Below are 22,846 nucleotides of genomic sequence, written 5' to 3'. Positions count from 1 at the left end.
TGCCTAGATCTTCGGCCTGTTTTTTTGCAAATCAGCGCCACGCTGTAGCTTGAAACATTCGCACGTTGTAGCCTAAATAGCAGGATAGTGTGGACACCGGACGGTGATCAGGCAAAAAGGGATAATTCATTTACGATGAAACAATACATGTGTTAGGCATATTCTTTGTATGGCCTAAGTTTAGGAAAAAGTAAGAAATGAATCAAATCATTTTGCTGACGATTTTCTGCTGCAGCCTTCATAACGCATCGCCGTTGGAATATGACAAGCATCAAGGTAAGTGTCGTTTTGTCAAATAGGCTATTGTACAATTCAAGCTGTTTGGCTAATTTTGCCTTTCAGTCTCTTGACTACCCCCACCCTAAAATAGGCCACTAAAATACAGAAACGTCATTGATTTTAAAGGACTGTGAAGGCGGATTTAAATGCTTCTAAAGCATGACAGGGTATAATGCAAGAAACGTGAAACATAAAAGACTAATGGTAAATTGCGTTGGGGGTCCGCAGACTTACAAAATTCATAAAAGGGGTCCGTGACTACAAAAAGATTAAGAACCACTGGTCTAGTTACTAGACTACTGAAAGTGTAAAAACAAAGAAAACAGTGAAAACACACGTAGAAAAATGGCAGTTATGTCGTAACAATGAACTTATAGCGCAATGGCTTGCAACGGCGGGAAAAAGTTTTTGGTTGTTGGGGAGCTTTACTGTCCGTAACGTGCATCTATAATGTTTCAGTTGCCATTCTTCGTAAAACTGCGTGCGAGTTTTACGCAAAAACAGTGTAAAAAGTTAAGATAAAACAACAGCCTTAAAAATAATAACATTGGGAACAGCATGTGACAAACTCATGTTTTTAGTTGATTGCTATTTTTGATGTAGGCTGGACGTTTTGTTAAGATGTTGCCTGTTTGCACCATTAGTGTTCACGTGGTCTGTCTAAGACTAGTTGTAGTTTATATATTCTTTCAGGTAAAGACTCAGTATTAAGCGGTTTAAATTATTACTGCTGCGGGTCACACACTTCATTTCTCTATCTTTTTCAGTATATTTTCAAAGCGTTGATCTGGCCGTCGAGTACCGATGTACATCGCCGAATGATCTTGCGACTGCTGTGGTCAACTGCCTGAACAATTTTACTGATTACAGCACAATGCTAAACTTGGACCATCTGTCTGTGTGTGACTTTAACCGTATAGCAGGGTAACTATATTTGAAATTTCAACCTTTGTTTGTTTAATATAGCAATTCAGTCCAATCAAATCTCGAGTGCTATGTTATAGCCTACAGTTCTACACGGACACGGTATACAGTCCCTTACATGGGCGTCCGCAGCGGGGGGCAAGAGGGGGCGCGTGCCCCCCCCCCCCCCCCTGGAAAAAAGAAAAACGCAAACGGTCCCAAAATTCGCATCTTAAAACAAAACACCATAAACATTGTGATACAAAAACTATTCCTGGAACGTAAACTGAAGACGTCGTGGGTCTCCACCCCGTTAAACGCACCGAATACAAGCTGTAACTGTAACAGAACAGGATGAGGTTTTACAACAGATTAAAAGAATCCAACATTATTACTTAACAATAGCTCGGTAACAAGCATATTATTACGTCATTGATGGATGTGTCAAAAAGCCATTATGTGATATCTTCACTGTGTCTGTTGTTGCATCTGATAAGGTTCGTGTATGTAAATCCTACTTCCGTTAAAAATCGTTTCTCAGCAATAGTTAATATTGTGTTTATTGCACTACTTTGCTATATTGGGATTGGCAAGAAAGAGTATCACTGTCAGATGATTTTTGTTCGGAAATACCGTTTATCGAACGGCGATGTGACGATAGTTTGCCCTCCCCTGTATTTTTTCCTGCGGACGCCCATGGTCCCTTACGTATTACTGTTTTTTTGGTAACAAACTTACCTTATTAAGCTTGAAGTAAACCAATACAATTCTCCTTATCAGAAACAGAAAAACGATGCCCTTGCTTAGAGAGTACTACAGCTAATTCGTTCGACATATGAGCTCAAAGTGACACATCAATGAAGAATGGTTTAAACGGCGTGGTTTATTTGGTTTTTTTTCTAGTTTTTACCACACTGAGTAAAACGCAACAACGAAGATAAAATATGTTTTTATAATTTACAACTTTGCTTAATTGCCGAACCTTGATTCCAGAAGCTGCACAACGACTGCACCCCCTTTCGGTGGGTTTTAGATAGCCTACATTTAGCACTTCCATTTCTTTTCGCACAGACCTTACGACATGCTAAGCGTATGCATCAAAGATTCTTCCGATTTTTTCAACTGCCACGACCGGTTTATGCTGTTCGATCAAGTGTTTCGGAACGTTGCACATCCAGCAATCTTTGAACGATGTACAAGAACAAAAACAGAAAAGGTGAACTTTAATACGAGTTACAGTAAACCTTGGTAAAACCGGATTCGGGTAATCCGGATCTTCGCCTAATCCTGACAAATGTTTTCGTCGAAACGGGTCCGGATATACCGAGGTTTACTGTATTTTACAATGGATTCCAATTTCTTTCGTATAATATTAATTGTATGATTACAATTTCGTTGATTTAAAAGTTGTAGAATATAGACTTTCATCTTCTGTAGTCCATCACCCACTTTCTAAATATAGTTTTTTTGTCACTGTTTAGGCGGACTGGTCGCCGACCTTTTTAGCTGGCACACTAGCCGTCCTATCATCTACTTCGAGTGCTGTTATTTCGCTGCTAGTCTACTGCTTTTCGTCCTAGCATCTTCAGTACACAACAATGGACATTTCTTAATGTTAGTTCACCTTTCAGTACCCGCAGGCGCAACTCGCTTTGCACTTTCCTTCAGTGAAAAAAAGTTCAAGAAACAACAGCATGGCTACAAATTTTTACAGATCTGTTCTTGAGATATCAAAGGCCGAAAATGTCCACAAGGTTTTCATGTATTGTTTGCAAAATTTTGATGCATTGGTTTGGAAACCAAAACAAAGCGCTACCCCGAATTCTTTTTTTGTATTGCAAACATTGAACAAGTTTCAATATATAATGTGCCCCAAATTTTAGAACCATGTAAAACACAGCTGCAATAGGCATAAATGTTGTGTCATTTGGAACCACAAACTAATACATGAATTTTGTCAGAAATATGATAAATACTTACACTCAAATAACCAATCCAAATTTCCTAATTGTAGGTCATATAGCGAGGAGTGGAACTGAACTTCGCATAGGATTTGATAACCTTATTGACAGCATCCAAAAAGTCCTTTTCAGTGGCCACTTTGCGACGAGCACGAATAGCAAACATTCCTGCTTCAGTGCATACACTGCGAATTTCAGCCCCTGTGCTGTTAGGACAAAGCCTAGCAAGCAGCTCATAACGGATATCTCGCTCAACACTCATAGATCTAGCATGGATTTTAAAGATTTTGGTGCAACCCTCCAAATCAGGTAGACCAAATTCCACCTTGCGATCCATACGCCCTGGTCGCATAAGAGCTGGATCAAGGGTGTCTGGACGATTGGTTGCCATAAGAACCTGCAAAGAGGGCAAAATGACATCATAAGAAAAGTGAAATGAGAAAGTGTTACGTCATTGTTTTTTATAAGGAATATATTACAATGTTATGTTTAAATATTTCCTCTTTCGATGCTTTCTTTTAAATGTTTGTTTCTTTGTTATTAAAAAATGATATTGGTTAATTTATAAATAAACAATACATCCAAAGCAAAAGTGTATAAACTGGGGTGCATGCACCCCCAAGGGGTGAAAGATCTGTTCTTAGGGGATGCAAGAATGCTGAATTATTAGGGTTAGGTAATAGCTACTTAGGGAAATTACAGAGAGTTAGAGAACTAAAAAAACACTAATCTAAAGAAAGTATATTTAGAACACACAGGTGAAACAACCTTAGATCTCTCACCTTGATGTTTCCCCTGGGATCAAAACCATCAAGCTGGTTGATCAATTCCAGCATAGTTCTCTGCACTTCATTATCACCTCCAGCACCATCATCGAAACGAGCTCCACCAATAGCATCAATCTCGTCGAAGAATATCAAGCAAGCCTTTTTGGTGCGGGCCATTTCAAACAGTTCACGTACCATCCGCGCACCCTCTCCCACATATTTTTGAACCAGTTCGGAACCAATAACACGAATAAAGCAAGCATCTGTACGATTTGCCACGGCTCTTGCACACAGTGTTTTGCCAGTTCCAGGTGGTCCGAATAAAAGTACACCTTCACACAAAGGGTTTATGATTAAAGGTTATTCTTCTATCTATAGCTAACATAGTATGATGTGTGGTGCATTAATTGTTATTTCCACATAACAATTTTAAAATGTTATAAACAATATATTTTTAAAGTCTGAGCTGACAAAATTACAATCAAATAATCCAGTGACCTCAATGTTATTTTAAGTAAGTTATTGCCGAACAAAAAACATTAGATTATTTACCTTTTGGTGGATCAATACCAAGTGTTACAAATCTCTCAGGGTGTAGCAGCGGAGTCTCAACAACCTCTCGAAGTTTTTGAATCTGCTCTTTACAACCTCCAACATCAGAATAAGTGACATCAGGCTTTTCCTCCACTTGCATCATTGTGACAGTGGGGTCTATCTTGGGTGGCAAGGGAATATGAATCTGGTACTTGTTACGATCAACTCCAACTCTCATTCCTTCCTCAATATCGGTGGGAGCTACTTGGTCGCCTAAATCCACTACAAACTTGGCAAACTGCTTCACATTGATAATGTACTTTGCATTATCAGTATCAGCGTCGATTATCTTCGTACAACGGGCAACTTGAAGGGGTTGCTCACTTTGTAGAGTTTGTTTATCAGCGGCAAGATCCCATAAAGCTGGAGGTGCCAAGCCTGTATCAGATTCTTTGATTCCGCTTAGCTCATTCACTCGTTTTGTGATGGATAAAATGTCCTCTTCAACAGTTTTAATCTGCTTCGCGTAGGCACCCTGGCCATATGTTTTGAGCAAAGCAATATCTCCTTCATCTAGGGCCTGGATTGGTTTGTCATCCTTCTCTTCATCATCTTTGACTTTGCGCTGATCAGAACCTAAATAATCTGGCATGGTTGTAAACTTTTGTTGAATTCAAAACAATTTAACAAATGGCCTGAAAAACATAAAAAATGAAGATGTTTTCACCTCTACAAATTTTAACATAGCAATAGTTTCATATTCAACACTATCAGTCTATCATTACATGAAAATAAAATAAAAGTGCAACCATTCCCACCTTTGGTAAATTACAAACTTTTTTACATGACAAGTGGGCAAATTTTGGCTATTTTGCATACCCTTGAGAAAAGCTATTTAAGCCACAGCAGGCAGCATCCTAACAACCTAACAGCCTTGGTTGGATACCACCAATTTTGTGACAAAACCGTTTCAAAAACACAACTGTTGCTGTACATAAAATGATCTTGATATTTAGTCAGTCAGTTTCATGAATTAGTTACAGCTCTTTTTAAGAAACACAACTGTAGCTGTACATAAAATTAAAACCTTCTGATTCTGATGTATTGTATGTTGTTTAGTCAATCAGTTTCATGCATTTTACAATTCAGCCATTGTTATTGCGACGAAATGTTTCTGAACACGTTGCCATAATATTTAAGGTACAATAACAACGTAGTTTTAATTTCCTCTTAATTTTATTTCTGAGATTAATCATAATCATAAAAGTTTCGCAAAACTTATTTTTATTTGGCACAACTATTATTTGATCAAAATATTTTATTTTCGAAAATTTAAGTAGTTATTTTATCAGGGTGTTTGACTGTTTGGTAAAGAACCAAATTAGCAAAAAATTTTTGTGTGTTATAGTACCTTGCAACTTACGGTTTGCCCTTTGTCAGACTGTCTTTGGTGTTTGCGATCAAAACTGAGATGTCACGAAATGATTTACAGGGCAGGTGGGGTAAAAAAAATTTGTCGGAAAGGGCGGATGCAAGTTTTGAACATACGTTCCAATAGTTAATTCACACTGTAGTCTCTGTTTCAACTATCAAATTCGCAGTTCAAAGTTTTATAAAATATAGCCTTTTGATATTGACACATATATTTTCGAAATTACAGTATCTCCGGTGGTCGTTGTACTGCCAAAAGCATGACAACCCAACATTTGTTGTGCCAAGTCACGAAACAGGATTACGCTCCGCACAGCACGTATAGTCGAGTTTGTCATTATATTAATGCATTTTATATCCGACAGACAAAAAAAACTTGAGTGATTCACGATTTTTGATTAACGGTTCAAGGAATTTGCCACAGAAAGTGTTACTGGTAATTTTGTTTCACCGATGCGATCGCCATTTCAAAACGTTTGACCCAGTTTAGGCATATTGCAATGCATCAAAATAATCATAAGCTTTCTGGCACCTATTAACTTTATGTTTTAAAATTAGGACGGTAAGTTTTTGTTGATTGCACGCGATTTACAAGGGCGACTTGCAAAAGTTGCACAAAAATGGTTGGTCAATTTACCTCGTTCAGATGACGACGTTTTAACAGCTATAAGCACCCGCAGGCAGGTACCGCCCAACAAGAACGAAACTTTTAGGTCACAGCTTTCGGATTGTGAAAAAGGACCTACAGTTGCTCATTCAAGGGGCGAGTATCAATTCATTCTGGGTGTCGACTTTTAATAACGAACTATTAGGCGTTTTCTCATATTTGGTAACAATGAGATAGAACAGTGAAGTTATATTTGAAATGGACTATGAAATATATTTTTTGTGTGTTTTATTTCGGTGGTGTAACGCAGCATAGCATATTCTGCCAGTTTTGTGTTATGTTCACCTCTGTTGGCTAACCATAGTATTCTGCTTTACACCACAAGCATCGGTTAGCTAATGTAAATATGAAACAACGACGCGGGCAGGGAATTTCCGAAGCACGGGAAGTTTAAATGGAGCGCTTTAAGAAAGTTCAGCTTTATCATGTGATCCTGATGTAGGCTAATTCAGAAACAAGCAAAAACTGTAGGCTATTGGGGTTGTGTGCCGAAAATCGCGAATCTGTTTATAGGAGTGTTATTTGTATTCACATGTTACATGCATAGGTGCGGAGAGAATCGCAGAATTTAAAGTTTGGTTTTCATTATTGTTGAGGGGACCAAGCATACCAAATATATGAAAACAATTTTTCATCCTAACCATTATAAACCTAGATGTAAACGTAATGTATTTGTACAATACTAACAAAACTAACGTAATCAGTAGCGGTGAGCAATCGTGTTTTCCAAAACCGCTTTCGGCAATTATTAAACCCTGTGAGATTACAGCTTTTTCATCGGCCAGTCACGATTTGGACGATTAACTCCAGATAAAAGCAGTCTGTGACGAAATAGGGTCCACAGTTTTGCCAAGTAACGCTTAGTTTTGAGTTGAAGAGAAAGGATTTTGACTTAGCCTACATTGTTCCAAAGCATAGCATCCTTTCGTTTGGTCGTGTGGTTGGAAATTTTAGTTGTGAGCATTCAGAGAACTATCTTGAAGGGAGTGTGTATTGTATTCTAAGAATCGTGATCGGTAAAGTACACTTGTTCGGCCTTGGCACTTTCACAGAGAGAAGATTTACGAGCAGCAGTACAAAAGGCCTTTCGGTTATATCACAAAACGTTTTATATTACAAAACTACTTTATCTTAGCAATAGCAAAGTATGTAGTGGTGGTATTGAAAATGGATTTTTTTTTTTTTAATTTTTTTAACAAAACTATTTTTCACTGTGCGAAAAGTTAAAAGCTTGGTCAGACTTGTCACAGGCTTTTAAACCATTTATTGAGCGATGTGAAACTTATGTCACGTTTATCGCCTATTGGTAACTTGTCAGGTACGTTACTTCAAGCGTGCTAAGCCGGCCATGCAGAAAGCTCGAGAAATGCTCCACCACTAATGATTAACTTGTACGTAACAACCAATGTTTTTGATGTAATGTACTTTGCCTTGACATAACAGTGTATCTGACGCACAAAACGTAGGCAAAAGCCTTTATTAGATTGAAATAATGTTTAAGACACTTTATAACCGCATTTTGAATTCCTCAATTAAATGGATCCAAGTTGCAAACATCTAGGGCAGACAATTTACTTGTTAGCCAAGCTAATGTTTAGTTCGGCTTTTTTAGTTTTAAGTTACGAGCTAACTTCTTATGAGTCCACTTCCATGCACCTGAGCATGCGACAAGTGCCCGCTGTGGTAAAACAGCCGGGTAATGCCGGGTACATAAAAACTTGAGCAAAAACCATTGAGCGAATAATGTAGATGAGACGATTGGACGTTGTGTCTGTACCTAAACTTGAGAGTTTTTTTGTAGTTTGAGAGTTCCGAGATTTAAGGCCTTCTTCAGACCAGCACTTCGGGTCTGGAGAGTGCCCTTCAGTTTTGAGCAACAAATGCCAAAACGTCAGTTTAATATGTATAAGATAGCTTACGGTTACGTGCTTGCGCTGCAGTTTAGTCGCAGGGATGTACAACTTTTCCTCTATGGCTGCCGCATCGCAATAACTTGTTTTACCAACGGCTGCCAAGCGTTTCTTGTTTTTGTTCATAAAATACTGATGTAAAAATAGGTTTATCTCACATGCATAAAATTCAGCTTAAAAAGCCAAAATTAATTTCTAACTTGATGCACAGATTGAGCTGAACAGCCTAGCGATAAGTCTTTATGCGTTTATGACACCACCATCTACATTGTGACGCGGGTTGCCTTTTACGGTCCGTTCAACCGCAGGTTGTGCACTCCTGGTTTAGATTCTCAATGCTTGGTGCAGTAATTCGCCACATTCCTGTTTTTACATGATTTCCTCTTATGTGTGCTTACGTGTGCTTAATAGGTTGCTCTTCCAAATCACTTTGTATTTTCCGTTTTTATTTTTCAAGCACAGTAGAAATACAATTAAGTAACATAGGTTTAAAAATTAGAAGGCCTATTATAATTATTATTTTGTCATAACTCTTGAAGCTCACTTTTATTTTCAGAGTGAGCACCCATTTGAGCATACAATAAATAAAAACAAAATTGTATTTTGCCGTTTTAAAAAACTTGTTGTGAGCTGCTGGTGAAAAGTAACATGCCGTCATACAATGCGTATTCAGATGAAGCATCGGTGACCAGCACTAACGTAAGAACCGAAATGTCATCTTAGTAATCGCAAATGTTTGCATGGTTTTCTATCAATCACTTTACAATTTCCTAGACCTTTAAATGTCAAACAGTTTTTTCAGATATTTTTTCTGTAACCAATGCCTTGTCATCTTTCTACAAAAAAACGCTTTCTTTAATGTGAACACTTTTACAAACCTCTAGCCAAAAGTTGTGGGACTTTGGATGTCAACACTTTTTATGACTTTACAAGTTGCATTGTAACGTACCCAAGCCATTTCAGCAAAAACGTAATTGTCAGCAAAAAAGTAACGCTACTAAGTACTAACACAACAAAACAACTCACATCACACAAAGATTTGCTAAATACTAATAGGTAAAGAGCACTGTTATTTAAATTAGCCGTTAGATGCTGGGAAAAAGTTTTGGAACTAAATTTAAGTTTGGGACCAAAGTGTCTTTCGAAAGTTTGATGTTATTTTATGATTAAACCTGAACCTAAACCCGAATATCCTAACCATCGCCATTTTCACAGAATTTTCTTTAATATTTCCCGGCGCTTTTTACGCGACCTATCGGTATTGAGTAATTTTTTCTGATGTAAGGGGAAATTCTACTAACATAAGAACTTAAATTACCCAAAGTTTGCTAATTTCCGATAGATGGCTTAAAGAGCATAAAACAAAATTCTAAAACAAAATTCTGGTAAAATCCTGACAGTTTGGACTATTAGGGTTAAGTTGAGGTTTCGTTTTAAAATAACATTGAAACAAAGTTACAAACTTAGTTTCTGCCCTTGAATTATATTTATAACCCTATCCCTGTGTAACTTGTAATTTAAATAACTTTGCTCTTTGCGCCACCTATCGGAATTTACCAAACAAGAGCTACTAACACTGGAATTTGGCTGGCGCCCGGTCTGGGAATTTCTAGTAGGTGGCGCAACGGAGCATAGGCGTTTATGGTGTTGATTCAGCAATTTGGGTTTATGGTAAGAATGATTGCTGAGTCAGCACCATAAACGCCTATGCTCTGTTGCGCCACCTACCAAACCGGGCGTCAGCCGAGTTCCAGTGTTAGTAGTTCTACCGAAGTTCTACGTTAGTAGCTCTGTCGCTAAAGGGTTAGGACTCATGTGAGCATATTTCAAAAAAAAACATTTGCGCTTGTTTTGCAGCCAAACGGATGTAAAGCAGTGTACAAGAAATGGACGACGGGAGTTCGTGGTGTTATCGTCAAAACCATAATTGGGATTATTTTCTTCGTCATTGCTTTCACCATTGGATATACGGTTGGTTACACAATACACAAATGTAAAGATGACTGTACGTCGTGTGTTACTACGATAGCCTCGGTGACCACAGTGCAAGCGGTACCCACTTAATTCAAACTGTTCAACAATGTTTTTTAGTTGTCTCTAATTGCATTTGTGCGTGATTTATTTAACAAACAAAGCAACGATGATACGATTGGTCAATTTCTTTGCATGAGCGACCATGACATGTAGTAAAATTGCAAAATCTTTTTTTATTCATAATCAAATGCTTCAGTGCAATTTGGTTCATTTGCCATTTCTGTGTATGTATGTATTTTTACCTGTATTAAATTGAAATCATATTTGCCTTTTTGATAGTTCGTTACATGTATGTTGTTGTTGATCAAATGTGTGTTCCAAATATACATATGTAGTTTTTGTACTGCTATTCCTGGAGTACAAAAAAGGTTTACTCATGCTGTTCAATGTCTTGCCCTTAATTTCACTGCTTTTGAAATGACAACTCGAGTTAGTTTTCTCGTTTATTTCTATTGCACGGCGATATAAACTATTTAGCTCTGTAGCATGCTTACAATACAGACAACATTTAACTTTATAATGGTATTGCACAAATTCAGGAGTACAACAAAATAAGATTTGGGATATTGCTGTTTCATGAAATAAATGAAACAATGGCAGGTTGCTACAATTGAAGACAATAATTTAAAAAAAACTTTTTGTGTTTGATTTTGGCAAATGATAATTAAAACACAATAATATTTTCGCAACCAGGAATGTTGGAAAGTTGCACAAACACATCGTGGAAACGTGATCCCCACCGTAAATATTTTTTTTAGCTTAGTTTGTGCAGACAAGACAAGTTGTGTCTACAGCAGAGTTGTAAACGGGCTGAAATTGGAGTCCGAACCCGAAAGTACAAGCCCGAAACCAAACCCGATTCGTTTTTGAGAAGACCGTTTAGGCCGGAAAGTTTGATTGACAGGCCTTTACTTGAAGCCTCAGAAAAGACCAAGACAACAAACACAATAGACAATTGGTCTTAAACAAGGCGTTTTAGGGCTGTTTGACATTAGGTCAGGTCCAGCAAATAGCTACTTAAATTTGGTCAAAAAACAACAACACTGACACCGAGTGTAAAGTCAGGCCTGAATTAAGCCCCCTTTTTTAAGAAACCCAAGCCCAAACCTGAAAAGCCCGGCCCGACGTACAACTCTGGTCTACAGTCGGGTATGTTTGATCAGACTTGGTTAAAAACGTTACAAACATATGATATTGTTGTGACAACACAAAGTAAAGCAAGCAGCTCTGCGATAACAATTGCTGGAGATGTGATGAGAAATTGAATAACAATGTTGAATTGTTTTGATATTGTGGTTTTTATGGTTTATTATGCGGTGGAGCTAGTAACGTGAGAACTCAAATTACAAAAGTTCCAAAATACTGATAGTTGGCGCAAAGAAGATTGACGCAAAATTGAAACGAACTCAAAAACAGAGTTCCTAACCCAGAAATAACTGTGCTCTTCACGCCATCTATCGACATTTTGCAAACGTTCGTAATTTGAGTATTCACGTTAGTGGTTATTCTTGCTATGCCGATCGATTTCTCAAAGTCATGTCGGTCTTAAGGCAGAATTTAATCGAAACGGTGTAAAAATATAAGATATAGACCGGGTAAACAAATGTTACAAATGTACTGACATTTGTGACAATATGTCGACCCGTTTGTTTGTTTTGGAGATAAATTATACCGGCGTACAAAATAATTTCACTGCATTACACTAGGTGGGCCGCTGCTGGTAACTGGTACATGACTTGGATAAAGACCAGAAAATAGGTCAGTCGTACCCAAAATAACGTGAATCTTCAAATACGCACATAAAGGACTTGTATACTTCACTTTTGAACCGTTCAAACTGTTCGAATATTATGGCTGTGTTGAGCTTCCAGCCTCCGTAGCCATAATAGGCTGACTTTCACCGCTAGTGGCCTTGGCTTGACCAGCAATTTTGCAGCATCGTAACAAACACTGATGAGGCCAAACCCCCTCAGTGTTTCGCACCAGCAAGCAGAAATGCAGCAGGTATATAAGTAAGGCAAGCCATCCGAATGAGTAGGAAGCTATGTAGTGGGTGTTTTTTCCAGCCAGAGATGTAACGATGCAATCGGCGACGAAGAGAAACATAAAGCAAACAGAGTAAATGGCGTACTGCGAAAAACGAAATTATTAGGACACAACAATTGATATTTATTGAGATTTTTTTCTGACTACTAAAACTAATGCACCTAGCTTGCATGTCCAAAGTTCTTAGTTATACGGAAATCGTAAGTCTTCCCTATTCTTTTATTCAGCATTTTACAATTTCTATCAATGTTGTCTCAGTCGAAAACATAGTTCACCACAATACACATAAATTTAAACAGTTTTCCATACCTATGCGTGCAAAAATGCGAACTAGTACTATTTTATTACAACAGCGGTTTGCAAATGCTAAATTTACAGTTGTGGCGGAATGTAAAACACAATTACAACTTCATAATACAACACATTAAGTTAGTGCTAATACATAGACCGAATACCATGTAGGCCTAACTACCAAAGTTACCTCAACCACAAACCACGTAGATCCAGTTATGCATCGTGTAGTTTCAGGTGGGGGTGCCAGTGGGTCGGAGGCAGTATCGGATGACTTCGAATGGAGATGATTTTGAACTTTGCGATGCGCTCCAGTGATGTAAAACACAAAAAAGAACCTGAATCGAAAGTAAATATAAACCAATACGTTGCAAAAAAAACACTAAAACCTTAAGTAGCCTTAAGCCTTAAGGTCATATTTAAAAGTACTAGCCTACAGTTAAACTATTTGACAATATTTTTTTAAAACAATTCCTTACAAGGTAATGAGCCACACAACAACGAAGACACCCAATGCAAACTGGAATCCAGGCAAGACATAAAACTTCTGAGAAGCCAAAAGACTCCAAGCAACCAGCATCAGTAGGATTTCTATCACTTGAAACAAGGCTTGGTAGGTTTTTAAATAAGTAAACCCTGTAGCGTTATCTTCTGAAGCCATGGCAACAGATCTTTTAGCCACACAAGCCTTAACATATAATCAATAAATTAGTCACACATTGCAAAATATCACTGCCCAATTTTAGCTATTTAAACGTAATAGAACTGTTGCAGTTATTTGCTACACACTTGAAACCTGATTACCTATAAGTTGCAGTAATCATTAATGTGTTTACCACTCACAACTGGGCCTCGGAAATTACCTCCCAGCTCAGCATTTCAAAAAAAATCTGTCTACTACAAAGCAGCCATATGGCAAGCGTCGCGACTGACAACAATCACTCAACAAACTTCCATTGTTACACACTCATTCTAGAATCTGCTTATTGTTTTACGTTAAAACTAAGTATACACTTGCTTTTGAGCTAAGAAACTTTTTTGCACAACTATAACGCAAAAGTATATTTTGCAACATGTAAAAAGTTAGAACGCCCGCCATTTCCCAAAGCTTGATCACATCGCAGAGCTTAAAGCACTTCCTTCCTTAAACTGCTGCCCGCGAAGTTTGGTGAATGATATATAAGACAACTTTGAGAGCTTAGTAACTCACGCTGCCTAACCAATCGTGCGCTGGTTCGTGAAAGGCTTATTATTGGTTAACAATTGCCCTGAAACGCCCTTGTTAACCCGCAGAATGGCCTTTTTTGATAAACTGATGTAGGACCCGATTCATATTTCATGGCGAGTCAAGTCCACATCGTGATAAAACTTGTGATGCAAACTGCTTTGCCCTTTTGGTTCGCAAAAACTCCTCACACTCCTTGCCGCAAAGAACCCAGTAGAATTTTTGCTACAATTGCAGTATTGCTAGAATTTTCGAAACGGTGCTTTAAGAGGTTAATTTTGTCATTTTTTGTATTAAAAGGTGATTTATTTCAGCGGTGACATCACACTGCGGTCAGAAACATACGAAGAGAAGACAACGAAACAGTAGCAAGCGACCTTAAACAAAATTCGCGTAATGGCGTTCCGAATTGTTGAATGTTGCGCATGAAGGGGGAACCAACGTCTTGCTCCATTTTTGTACAGGGCAGTTTCCAATCCTAAAACAACACTTAACCTTTAGGTGCAAAGTTTAAAAAAATGAAAATTTGCAATGGCGCAAATAAGATCCAAATTTGCATTTAACAATTTAGTTCAGTAATTGCTGTAACAAGCTTACAAGCGTCAATAAAAGAACAAAACATTTGGTAAAACTTAATTGTGCCATGCCAATAATCAAGAAGCTACACAGAACAAAAACACTTAAACAGGGTTTTACCACTGAAGACACCTTTAAGACAAAAAGTTAACTGACAACGTTAACAAGGTATTGTCAAGTGTTTTAAGTTCAAGGTTTCTTGATGGTTACCCCATTTTGAAGACTTTGATGATCCAGAAACTCTTGCAGACAGTCCATGCACCATAGGTGACCTCTTTGTTGTCATTTTTTATTACCAACAATTACATTTTTAAATCTAAGCCAAAGTTTTACTTTAAACTCAATTCTTATATGCCACTATTCACTACACTGACACAATTAGGTCACTATCAAGGCTTGATTCAATCTTTTAGCAGAAGGCTTTAGAAATATATTGGCACAAATTTTACACAAGTACCACCAGTTTTTCGGTTCGGTCGGGCCAAAAATGAATGAGGGGGGTCAGTGTCGTGCAACCTAATTGAACCAATGAGAAATGGTGAGAGTGATACCAACATTTTTCCATACTTTTGTCCACTAACTATCTACTACCAAACCAGGCACTTGCTGTATAATGGTTAAAACAAGGTGTACTTAATTACAATGTTAAATGCAAGGAAGGTATTTTTTCTTTGCACACCAAAAGCCCTTTTTTAAAAAAAGTGTCAGCATTTTGTTTTGTACTAGTAAGCAAAGTTCCCAAAGAAAAAGATTTTGCACAAAAGAAGATCATGTTAAGACCCAATCTTTTACTGGAAGTAAAATCAGAACCTTCCTTGCATTGAGGTAAATACAGTACCAACACATTACAGTCACAACATTGCAGTTAAAATAATTGGCCTGCACAAAACAAGTAACATACCTAGAAAACGAAATCTTAGTAGGGTTTGTAGTTGTTTGATCCACCACGGCCCGCTGTTTTAGCCTTGCCTCCGGAGTTTTGCTGGCCACCACTATTGCCACTGCTACCACCACCCCCAGCCCCAGCACCTTGCATTTGGCTGTAATCTAAATTTTTCAAATCGAATAAAATGGATAAAATTACAATTAATAGTATTTCAAAATAGTTATTTTTTAAGTAAGTAAGAAATACCAGAGGTGTAACACTATGAACACATTATTGCTAAGCTCAAAATGCGGATCTTTCTCTAATATAGACAAAACTTAAAGGTACAAATAATTTGTAATGTGGTAAGGCTTTAAGTAGTGATGGGACGATACCAGGTTTTGAAGCGAGTACCGATACCGAGTACGAGTACCACATGTATATACCTTCGATACCGAGTACCGAGTACGATTACCGAGTACTTAGGTGTAGTGTTGTACTTAGTTGTATATCACTGGCTAATTTATCTGCCATGGTCGGGGTACAGGCGTGCACACACACATGCCGAAAAATGTAATCTCCACGTGATAGCGAAAAAGGTATACGTAAACTGGCGGAACTTTTTTCCAATTTTGTGCTGTCCGAAGCAAATATTGGCATAAAGTTGCCCGTATTCTTATGGTGTAAATCGGCCTTTGGTACTCGCACGTTGGTATCGAAAACTGAGGCAAAATATTTCGATACCGAGTACGAGTATCGATACCACTGAAATCGTTCGATACCATCGATACCGAGTACCGAGTACCAGGTACCCGTCCCATCACTAGCTTTAAGTAATTGACATCGATTAATTCTGATCTTTACCCAATCTGTGATTTTTTAGGTCCAAATGGATAAGGATTAAGAGGTTCACAGTATTTTAACTTTACAGATAAATGCATATTTCCAGCTGCTTGACATTTAGTGACCAAGTTTTGTTGATAAAACTAAGAAGCACAAGAAATCCTTACCTCCTCCATAACCCCCATATCCACCTCCATAGCCGCCATAACCACCATATCCATATCCACCTCCACCATATCCTCCGTAACCCCCATATCCACCATAACCTCCATAACTGCTTCCATAGCCACCATATCCACTGTTGTAGTCATAACCTAAACAAGATATTTTTTATTTTATTTTTTGTAATTTTGTGTGTGTTGTGTCTGACATTAAAACATTAATAAAAAGAAGTTTTGCACATGATTTGTAAAACAGATAAATAAAAAAGAACTCATAAATGAGCATTTTGGAGCTTAAAATGTAATAATTTTCAAACAAACATAATTATTGCTTTAGATTAATTAAACTGAAATTTATAAATTTAAACTTCTAGCACAGCTTAAAATTGATGGATAAAATACAATAAAAGTTACAGTAAACTAAAAGTTAAAAAACTGATCCATGTGCTTTATTAACCAGACCCACCTCCCCCTCCCCCTCCTTGACCATACCACTGTTGTTGTTGCTGCCATCCATAGCCTGGTTGACCACCATATCCACCTTGACTGGCTGAAAATCCAATTTGTTACTTGTATTAGGATATTTTGTTTCAAAAATATGTTTATTGCTTAATAACATTTCTAAATCATTTCGCAAATAATCGCAAAAGCTTTCAAAAAATGTGGTGCAAGCATTATTTACCTCATAACTGACAAATTTTATTATTTGAAAATACATTTTAGTAAGGTTAAATCATAAACATCTTGTTTTACAAAATCAAAAGTGGTAACTAATTTTTTTGGATTTCAGCCGAAGCATTCTTGGCCTAATGCTGCAAGTCAAGCTACTATGACAGTTTTACACTTTATTTTTACCACTTTTGTTACAACTTACCATCTTGCCCTCCTCTACCTCTTCCAGCTTGCTTTTTCGGGTCCCCATCCTTGCATTCACACTGTATTATTTTTAAAATGGGTAAAGAACATGAAAAATGTGTATAAAATTTGTTTCTCCTTGTGTGGTAAACAGACCTGTCTTCCATCAATTTGATGGAACTTGTTGTGACCAATCACATCTTGTATAACACCGTCCTTCGAAAATGTAATAAAGCAAAAGCCTCTGGGTTTACCAGTTGTTCTATCAGTCGGTCTTTCAATGGAGTCAATCTACAAGCAAAACAAAAAACACATTAAGATGAATAGACAAAACAGTTAGATTACAACATTTTTTTAATCAATGCAAAGTTACATACTTCTCCCCACTGGTTAAAATGCTTGCGAATTGTTTCTTCACTTGTGTCAGGGTTTAAACCACCAACAAATAGTTTTGTGTCCTTCCTTAAAGCCTTCGCTTTCTTGGGGTCAATTTGCCTTCCATCTAGTTTGTGAGGACCACCATTTGTAACCTGAAAATAAAGTATGCTTAGAAAGTTGTAGTAGCAAAAATCCTGTAGATATGAAACAATGTTCTACATCCTTACCTAAAAAAGCATACACTAGATCAGGGGTGGGCAAACTTTTCATTGCAAGGGCTGCATGTAAATGTTCTCAATTTTATAGGGCCACATAGTATATTAACCCAAAACCATAGGCGCCGAGTTTTACAAAAATGCCAGTTGGCGGACACAAAATATGACATCATTTTATGTGACGTCACTAAAGCGTATGACAACAAGAACTCAAATTCAAAGACAAATAAAGTTTCCATAGAAATAACGTTTAATTCGCAATTACAACACGTTGCAGTAATGTTTATCATTGGCTTACGTTTAAAAAAATGTTTCGTTATGCTTAACCATTTATTACAACACATTTGCACTGTACACAACAATGGCCCAACATTCACTGGCAGACTATTGTGTGTTTGACGTCATAAACAAAGCACTGACCAAAACAGAATGCAGTTTTATGCCACGTTTTGTGGCTGTATAGCCAGCACGTTTGCTTAAAAGCAAAATTTTTCCTAATTTTCTTCCGTTTTGACTTTTTTTCGTACGTTACCGCTACAAACTTATCAAAATGTCCACGGTGGCTGCCACCGTGCTTTAAAAATCCCAGGTGGATATGCCCAAAACATTAACATAGTATGTTTTCAACTAAACACAAATATGTTTGTTATCACTTCAATGATCGTACAAAAATTGTTTGAAACACAACAATTGTAATTGTTTTAAAACTAGAATGGTGGCTTTCTGATATACTTCCATTTTATATATTCTATATGCTATTTACCAATTTACTATACACATCATTTGATCTACACATATGATTGTTTTTGTAAACAAAAACGAATGGGTCCCCACACGCCTGTTTGTGCGGATTTACAGTAAACAAATGTTGCGGTGACTTTTCGATTTTTAAGGACACATTTTTAGAAAGCAGTAACTCAACAATAAAAAATTTTTGTTCGTATTCTTTTTGCAATTGATTCTCTTGCTTTGACCCAGATATTGTCGTCCAAGGTCAGGTTTTAAACACACTCTTTTTCTAGAAAGCTGTAACAGTTGTGTTACAGACACTTTAAATGGAAAAGCAATTTGCTACAAGTGTATACGTAACAAATCGTTTTTCATTTAACTTTGTTTCGCAAAACGAAGTACCATTGACCTGTAGTAACCTCTCAGGGTGCACACCCAAACGACTGTTTGACCTTTTGACCTTTTGACACCGTTTTCAATAGCACACCGTCCTAGTGTTCAACAACACCATTTAACCTAATTTATACATGCCTTGAGTATTGATTCCTAACTTGATTGGAAAAAATGCTACGTTATGACGAAAGAAAGTTCTGAACTGTGTTAGTAATACCTACTAGTTGACCTTAAGTAACCCGTGGTCATGCGGCGGCCAACCTGACAACGAGCATTTAAAAAAAACATTTATCTTGCAAAAATGATGTGTGAAACCTTTGCCAAAACTGAAAATGTGAGTGATAACTTAATAAAACAAAATAGCATTGCTGTGCAAAACAGCTGATTTCTAATCACCGAAACGGCGTCTCGTAAAACGCCTGTCCGACGTCAAGCTGAGCCCTCCTGCTATGGTAAACCAGTTAGTTACTCTCTTGGGACTTCTGCCTACAGTGTCTTTCTTGAGCAAACGAGCATTAGACACATTTACGTTTCGGGGGCTTGTGGGTGAATCGCTGGGTAATTCGGGGTCAAACTTCTGGAGGATCAAGTTCAGATTAATAACTAACATATGTCCAAATTTGAATAAATTTGGAACACTCTTTCTTTAACACACAAGCGATAAAAACCAGCGTTAAAAATGTTACGTTTCGGGGGCCTGTGGGTGAACCACTGGGTAATTCGGGGTCAAACTTCTGGAAGATCAAGTTTGGATTAATAACTAACATGTGTCCAAATTTGAAGCACTCTTTCTTTACCACACAAGCGATAAAAACCAGCATTAAAAATTTTATGTTTCGGGGGCCTGTGGGTCAACCGATGGGTAATTCGGAGTCAAACTTCTGGAGGATCAAGTTTGGATTAATAACTAACATATGTCCGAATTTGAATAAATTTGAAGCACTCTTTACCAAACCAGCGTTAGACAGAAAAAAATACGGACAAAAACAATATGTGTCCCCTTCAGGGAAGGGGGAATCATAATAAACTGACATTTGTTGCAACATGGGCTACACCCAGGTTTTTTTTAAGGTTTGGTTTGGGTGACTGCTAAGTAGTTTTAAGAGACCGCAAGTGTTTCATTTAAATACCAAAAAATAGCCATGTAGTTGCAAGTCCAAATTTTGGGAAACCGCTAACGGTCCCCCAAAACACCTTGAAAAAAACACTGCTACACCACATTTGTTTTTTGTTAATAATTCCTTGCCCCAACATTAAACAATGTAAGTTGCTTTTGTATCCATCTTTAGGTGTCGTGCAGGTCTGTGTAAACCAGGGATCTCCGACGGTTTTAGTACAGCCCGGGAAGTAACTTTTAGAAGTTAGGTGTTTAACTCAGGCAGAATACCTTGTCAGACAAGTGAATTTACATGACACAATCATTCTCGTTAGTGGATGATCTAACTAGCCCATTTTTAGAATCAGCGATTTCATACATTGTTGTGTAATTGTAGGCCTTTGTTACCACACAAAACAATAAAGCACAGTTGACTCTCACTTTTCTACACCGTGTATCTGTTAGTTAGTTATTACAATACTGATTTTTAATATAGCTCATGGCATAAATGAACATTTTACTTTTTAATCTTGCAATATTTTTGTTGTCATGTTGCACTGTAACAAATGTTTCCGACATGTGACTTATGACTTACTTAAAAGTTTGTTTTTGCCCCCCAAAGCAGTTTGAGTTTGAGCTCCTGGTGTAAACTATTCCAAAGGCGTGTTTAATGTTTTTGCAAAGTACTGCAACAATCTAAACTAGATCTAAAGTGACCAAAGTTTTGGCATTAACAGTGCTCTGTGGAATTGAAAATGTGAATCGCTTTTACTTTTATTCCCTGCCATAACAAATTACCCAAATACTAAATCGTCATTAAAATTGTTGGTTCGGCAAGTCATTTATTCAGTACGTACATGCGTTCTTAAAGACCTACAGCGACCGTCCGAAATGGAGCACAGAAATTATGTCAAGTGACTGTTTGTAAAATAACGTGGCAGAAACAACAGACTAAAAGTATCTATGTATGTAAAAAGTATTTTGTGTTTAGAGATATGTTTTTAAGTAAACTGGTTCGAGTTGGTCTAATACAGGGGTGGGCAACCTGCGGGCTGCATGCGGCCCTTAATTTAAGGTTGTGGGCCCGCAGAGACGCTTGGATTTCAAAAGTACTGGCAAACGAGTCCAATTATTACATATTTTGGAGCTGATAAATGCGCCTGATGCTAGTTTTCTGCGACCTGGCAAAATGTGGCTAGAACCAAATACGAAATATACTTGTAGTTAAGCATATTTGGTAAGAAACAAAGCAAAATCACTTTGTGCTATACACATGTGCGGCCCGCGACCCAATTTTGACATTTATAATTGGCCCTACAGTAACAAAGGTTGCCCACCCTTGGTCTAATATTTAGTGCAGCGTTTTGAACAAACTCGAAAAAAAAAAGTTTCGTTTTGATAAAAAAATATTATAATCCTAATAACTTAATAGGCAGCCTGTTAAAATTCACATGTACAATGCTTAAATTTACTTACGGCATCAACGGATTTACTATCAGCAAACAAAATGAAGCCAAAACCCCTCGATCGTTTGGTTTCTGGCTCCCGCTTGATGACACAATCTCGAACTGTACCAAAGCCTTCAAAGTATTCTCTCAATTTATCTAAGTATAAAAATACAGTTTTAAAACACATAGAGGGTATTATATGGAAATTGGCATTGTTTCTTACTTTCATCAGTTTCCCATGAAAGGCCACCAATAAACATTTTTCTGTTCAACAAGAAAGTAAAAATAAAAAATTTTCCACACAAAACATTTTTTTTCTTACCCTTCCTCGTCCGAAGCTATTTTGATTAAACTTCCATCGTTAACTTTACTATCATCGTTCTGCATTTCGCTTCCGTTTTCGTACATTGTGTTGATTTATCGTTTACAAATTTGAATGGTCGTGCTTAAACTTCAGAGTTAACTTCAGATTTTCAAGCAAAACTCTCCTGGAAAAACTGACGCATTGTGGGAAAAGTCACGTGACAAGGCAACAAGCCGCATGGCGCGATCATGCGTGAAAATAATTTTTACTTGAAATTGGAAAACGAATGTTGCGAAATTATTACAAAAACGCAATCATCATACTTCTGAATACAGAATTGTCTGTTTACTACCAATTTTATTCTTTACCACCTGCCTAACTACACCTATAGCCTAAATTGAAATTAAGTTTGAAAAATTTTGGAAGAGGGTCGTCAGTTACGTTGGATCAATGATACTATCGTATAGACCAGGGGTCGGCAACCTTTTTTGCACTGCGGACCGGTTTTGAAAGTAAAATTTTATCGCGGACCAGTCTTCAAAAAATTACAATTTATAGCAATGAAAACGCACGCCTAAATTAGTTTATCATCCCCGGGATATATGGGCAAAATGCTTCATAGCATTTATCCTGGAAGATTATGCGGCCCGGTAACGAACTCCTCGCGGACCGGTACCGGCGGTTGCCGACCACTGGTATAGACCACTGTTGCAAACCACTGGCTTAAAACATCCAAAAACAACAACTAATACAAACCAACAAACTTTTTGACTTGTTTCACTTAAACTTTTGAGGAAATGTCCAATGTTGAGAAACATTGTTTTTTTTCAAACTAAGTTACTTCAAAGGAACGTTCGAAATTATATCTGGAAAATTTTGCTAGTTTTGTATGCCGTTCTAACTCTCCAGCTTTTTAACTAAGGAGTATCTAAAAG

General features: G+C 37.4%; 5 protein-coding genes across 6 annotated transcripts; 2 read left to right on the top strand and 3 right to left on the bottom strand.

Annotated features, from left to right (window-relative positions):
* Positions 1 to 36: 36 nt before the first annotated feature.
* Positions 37 to 3,704, top strand: LOC145233427 (uncharacterized). The gene is made up of 4 exons (XM_080098148.1): positions 37 to 276; positions 1,047 to 1,203; positions 2,254 to 2,398; positions 2,664 to 3,704. The coding sequence occupies exons 1-4, from the start codon at positions 198 to 200 to the stop codon at positions 2,760 to 2,762; spliced, it is 480 nt and encodes a 159-aa protein (XP_079954274.1). The 5' UTR covers positions 37 to 197; the 3' UTR covers positions 2,763 to 3,704.
* LOC145233426 (26S proteasome regulatory subunit 7) lies at positions 2,927 to 5,163 on the bottom strand. Its single transcript, XM_080098146.1, has 3 exons — positions 4,463 to 5,163; positions 3,926 to 4,242; positions 2,927 to 3,540 (listed from the first exon to the last, which is right to left on the bottom strand). Exons 1-3 carry the CDS (start codon positions 5,094 to 5,096, stop codon positions 3,187 to 3,189), a joined length of 1,305 nt encoding a protein of 434 aa, XP_079954272.1. The 5' UTR covers positions 5,097 to 5,163; the 3' UTR covers positions 2,927 to 3,186.
* Positions 5,164 to 7,745: 2,582 nt separating this feature from the next.
* LOC145232526 (uncharacterized) lies at positions 7,746 to 10,754 on the top strand. Its single transcript, XM_080097155.1, has 2 exons — positions 7,746 to 9,151; positions 10,310 to 10,754. Exons 1-2 carry the CDS (start codon positions 9,101 to 9,103, stop codon positions 10,514 to 10,516), a joined length of 258 nt encoding a protein of 85 aa, XP_079953281.1. The 5' UTR covers positions 7,746 to 9,100; the 3' UTR covers positions 10,517 to 10,754.
* Positions 10,755 to 10,916: 162 nt separating this feature from the next.
* On the bottom strand, positions 10,917 to 14,258 carry LOC145232525 (uncharacterized). Its single transcript, XM_080097154.1, has 3 exons — positions 13,303 to 14,258; positions 13,014 to 13,161; positions 10,917 to 12,616 (listed from the first exon to the last, which is right to left on the bottom strand). Exons 1-3 carry the CDS (start codon positions 13,482 to 13,484, stop codon positions 12,335 to 12,337), a joined length of 612 nt encoding a protein of 203 aa, XP_079953280.1. The 5' UTR covers positions 13,485 to 14,258; the 3' UTR covers positions 10,917 to 12,334.
* A 62-nt stretch (positions 14,259 to 14,320) lies between these two features.
* LOC145232524 (heterogeneous nuclear ribonucleoprotein A/B-like) lies at positions 14,321 to 22,143 on the bottom strand. Of its 2 annotated transcripts, none has more exons than XM_080097152.1 (10): positions 21,930 to 22,143; positions 21,831 to 21,871; positions 21,636 to 21,763; positions 17,726 to 17,878; positions 17,505 to 17,639; positions 17,368 to 17,428; positions 16,960 to 17,043; positions 16,500 to 16,646; positions 15,526 to 15,671; positions 14,321 to 14,526 (listed from the first exon to the last, which is right to left on the bottom strand). In XM_080097152.1, the coding sequence occupies exons 1-9, from the start codon at positions 22,013 to 22,015 to the stop codon at positions 15,541 to 15,543; spliced, it is 966 nt and encodes a 321-aa protein (XP_079953278.1). In that variant the 5' UTR covers positions 22,016 to 22,143; the 3' UTR covers positions 14,321 to 14,526; positions 15,526 to 15,540. The 2 variants fall into 2 exon arrangements, with proteins under 2 accessions (XP_079953278.1, XP_079953279.1); XM_080097153.1 differs by lacking the exon at positions 14,321 to 14,526 and adding an exon at positions 15,076 to 15,140 and having other exon boundaries at positions 21,930 to 22,126.
* Between the last annotated feature and the right edge of the window lie 703 nt (positions 22,144 to 22,846).

Source organism: Phallusia mammillata, chromosome 6 (genome assembly GCF_965637545.1).
Source record: "Phallusia mammillata chromosome 6, kaPhaMamm4.hap1.1, whole genome shotgun sequence".
Lineage (NCBI taxonomy): Eukaryota > Metazoa > Chordata > Ascidiacea > Phlebobranchia > Ascidiidae > Phallusia > Phallusia mammillata.
This window is presented reverse-complemented; position numbering and strand designations above follow the sequence as displayed.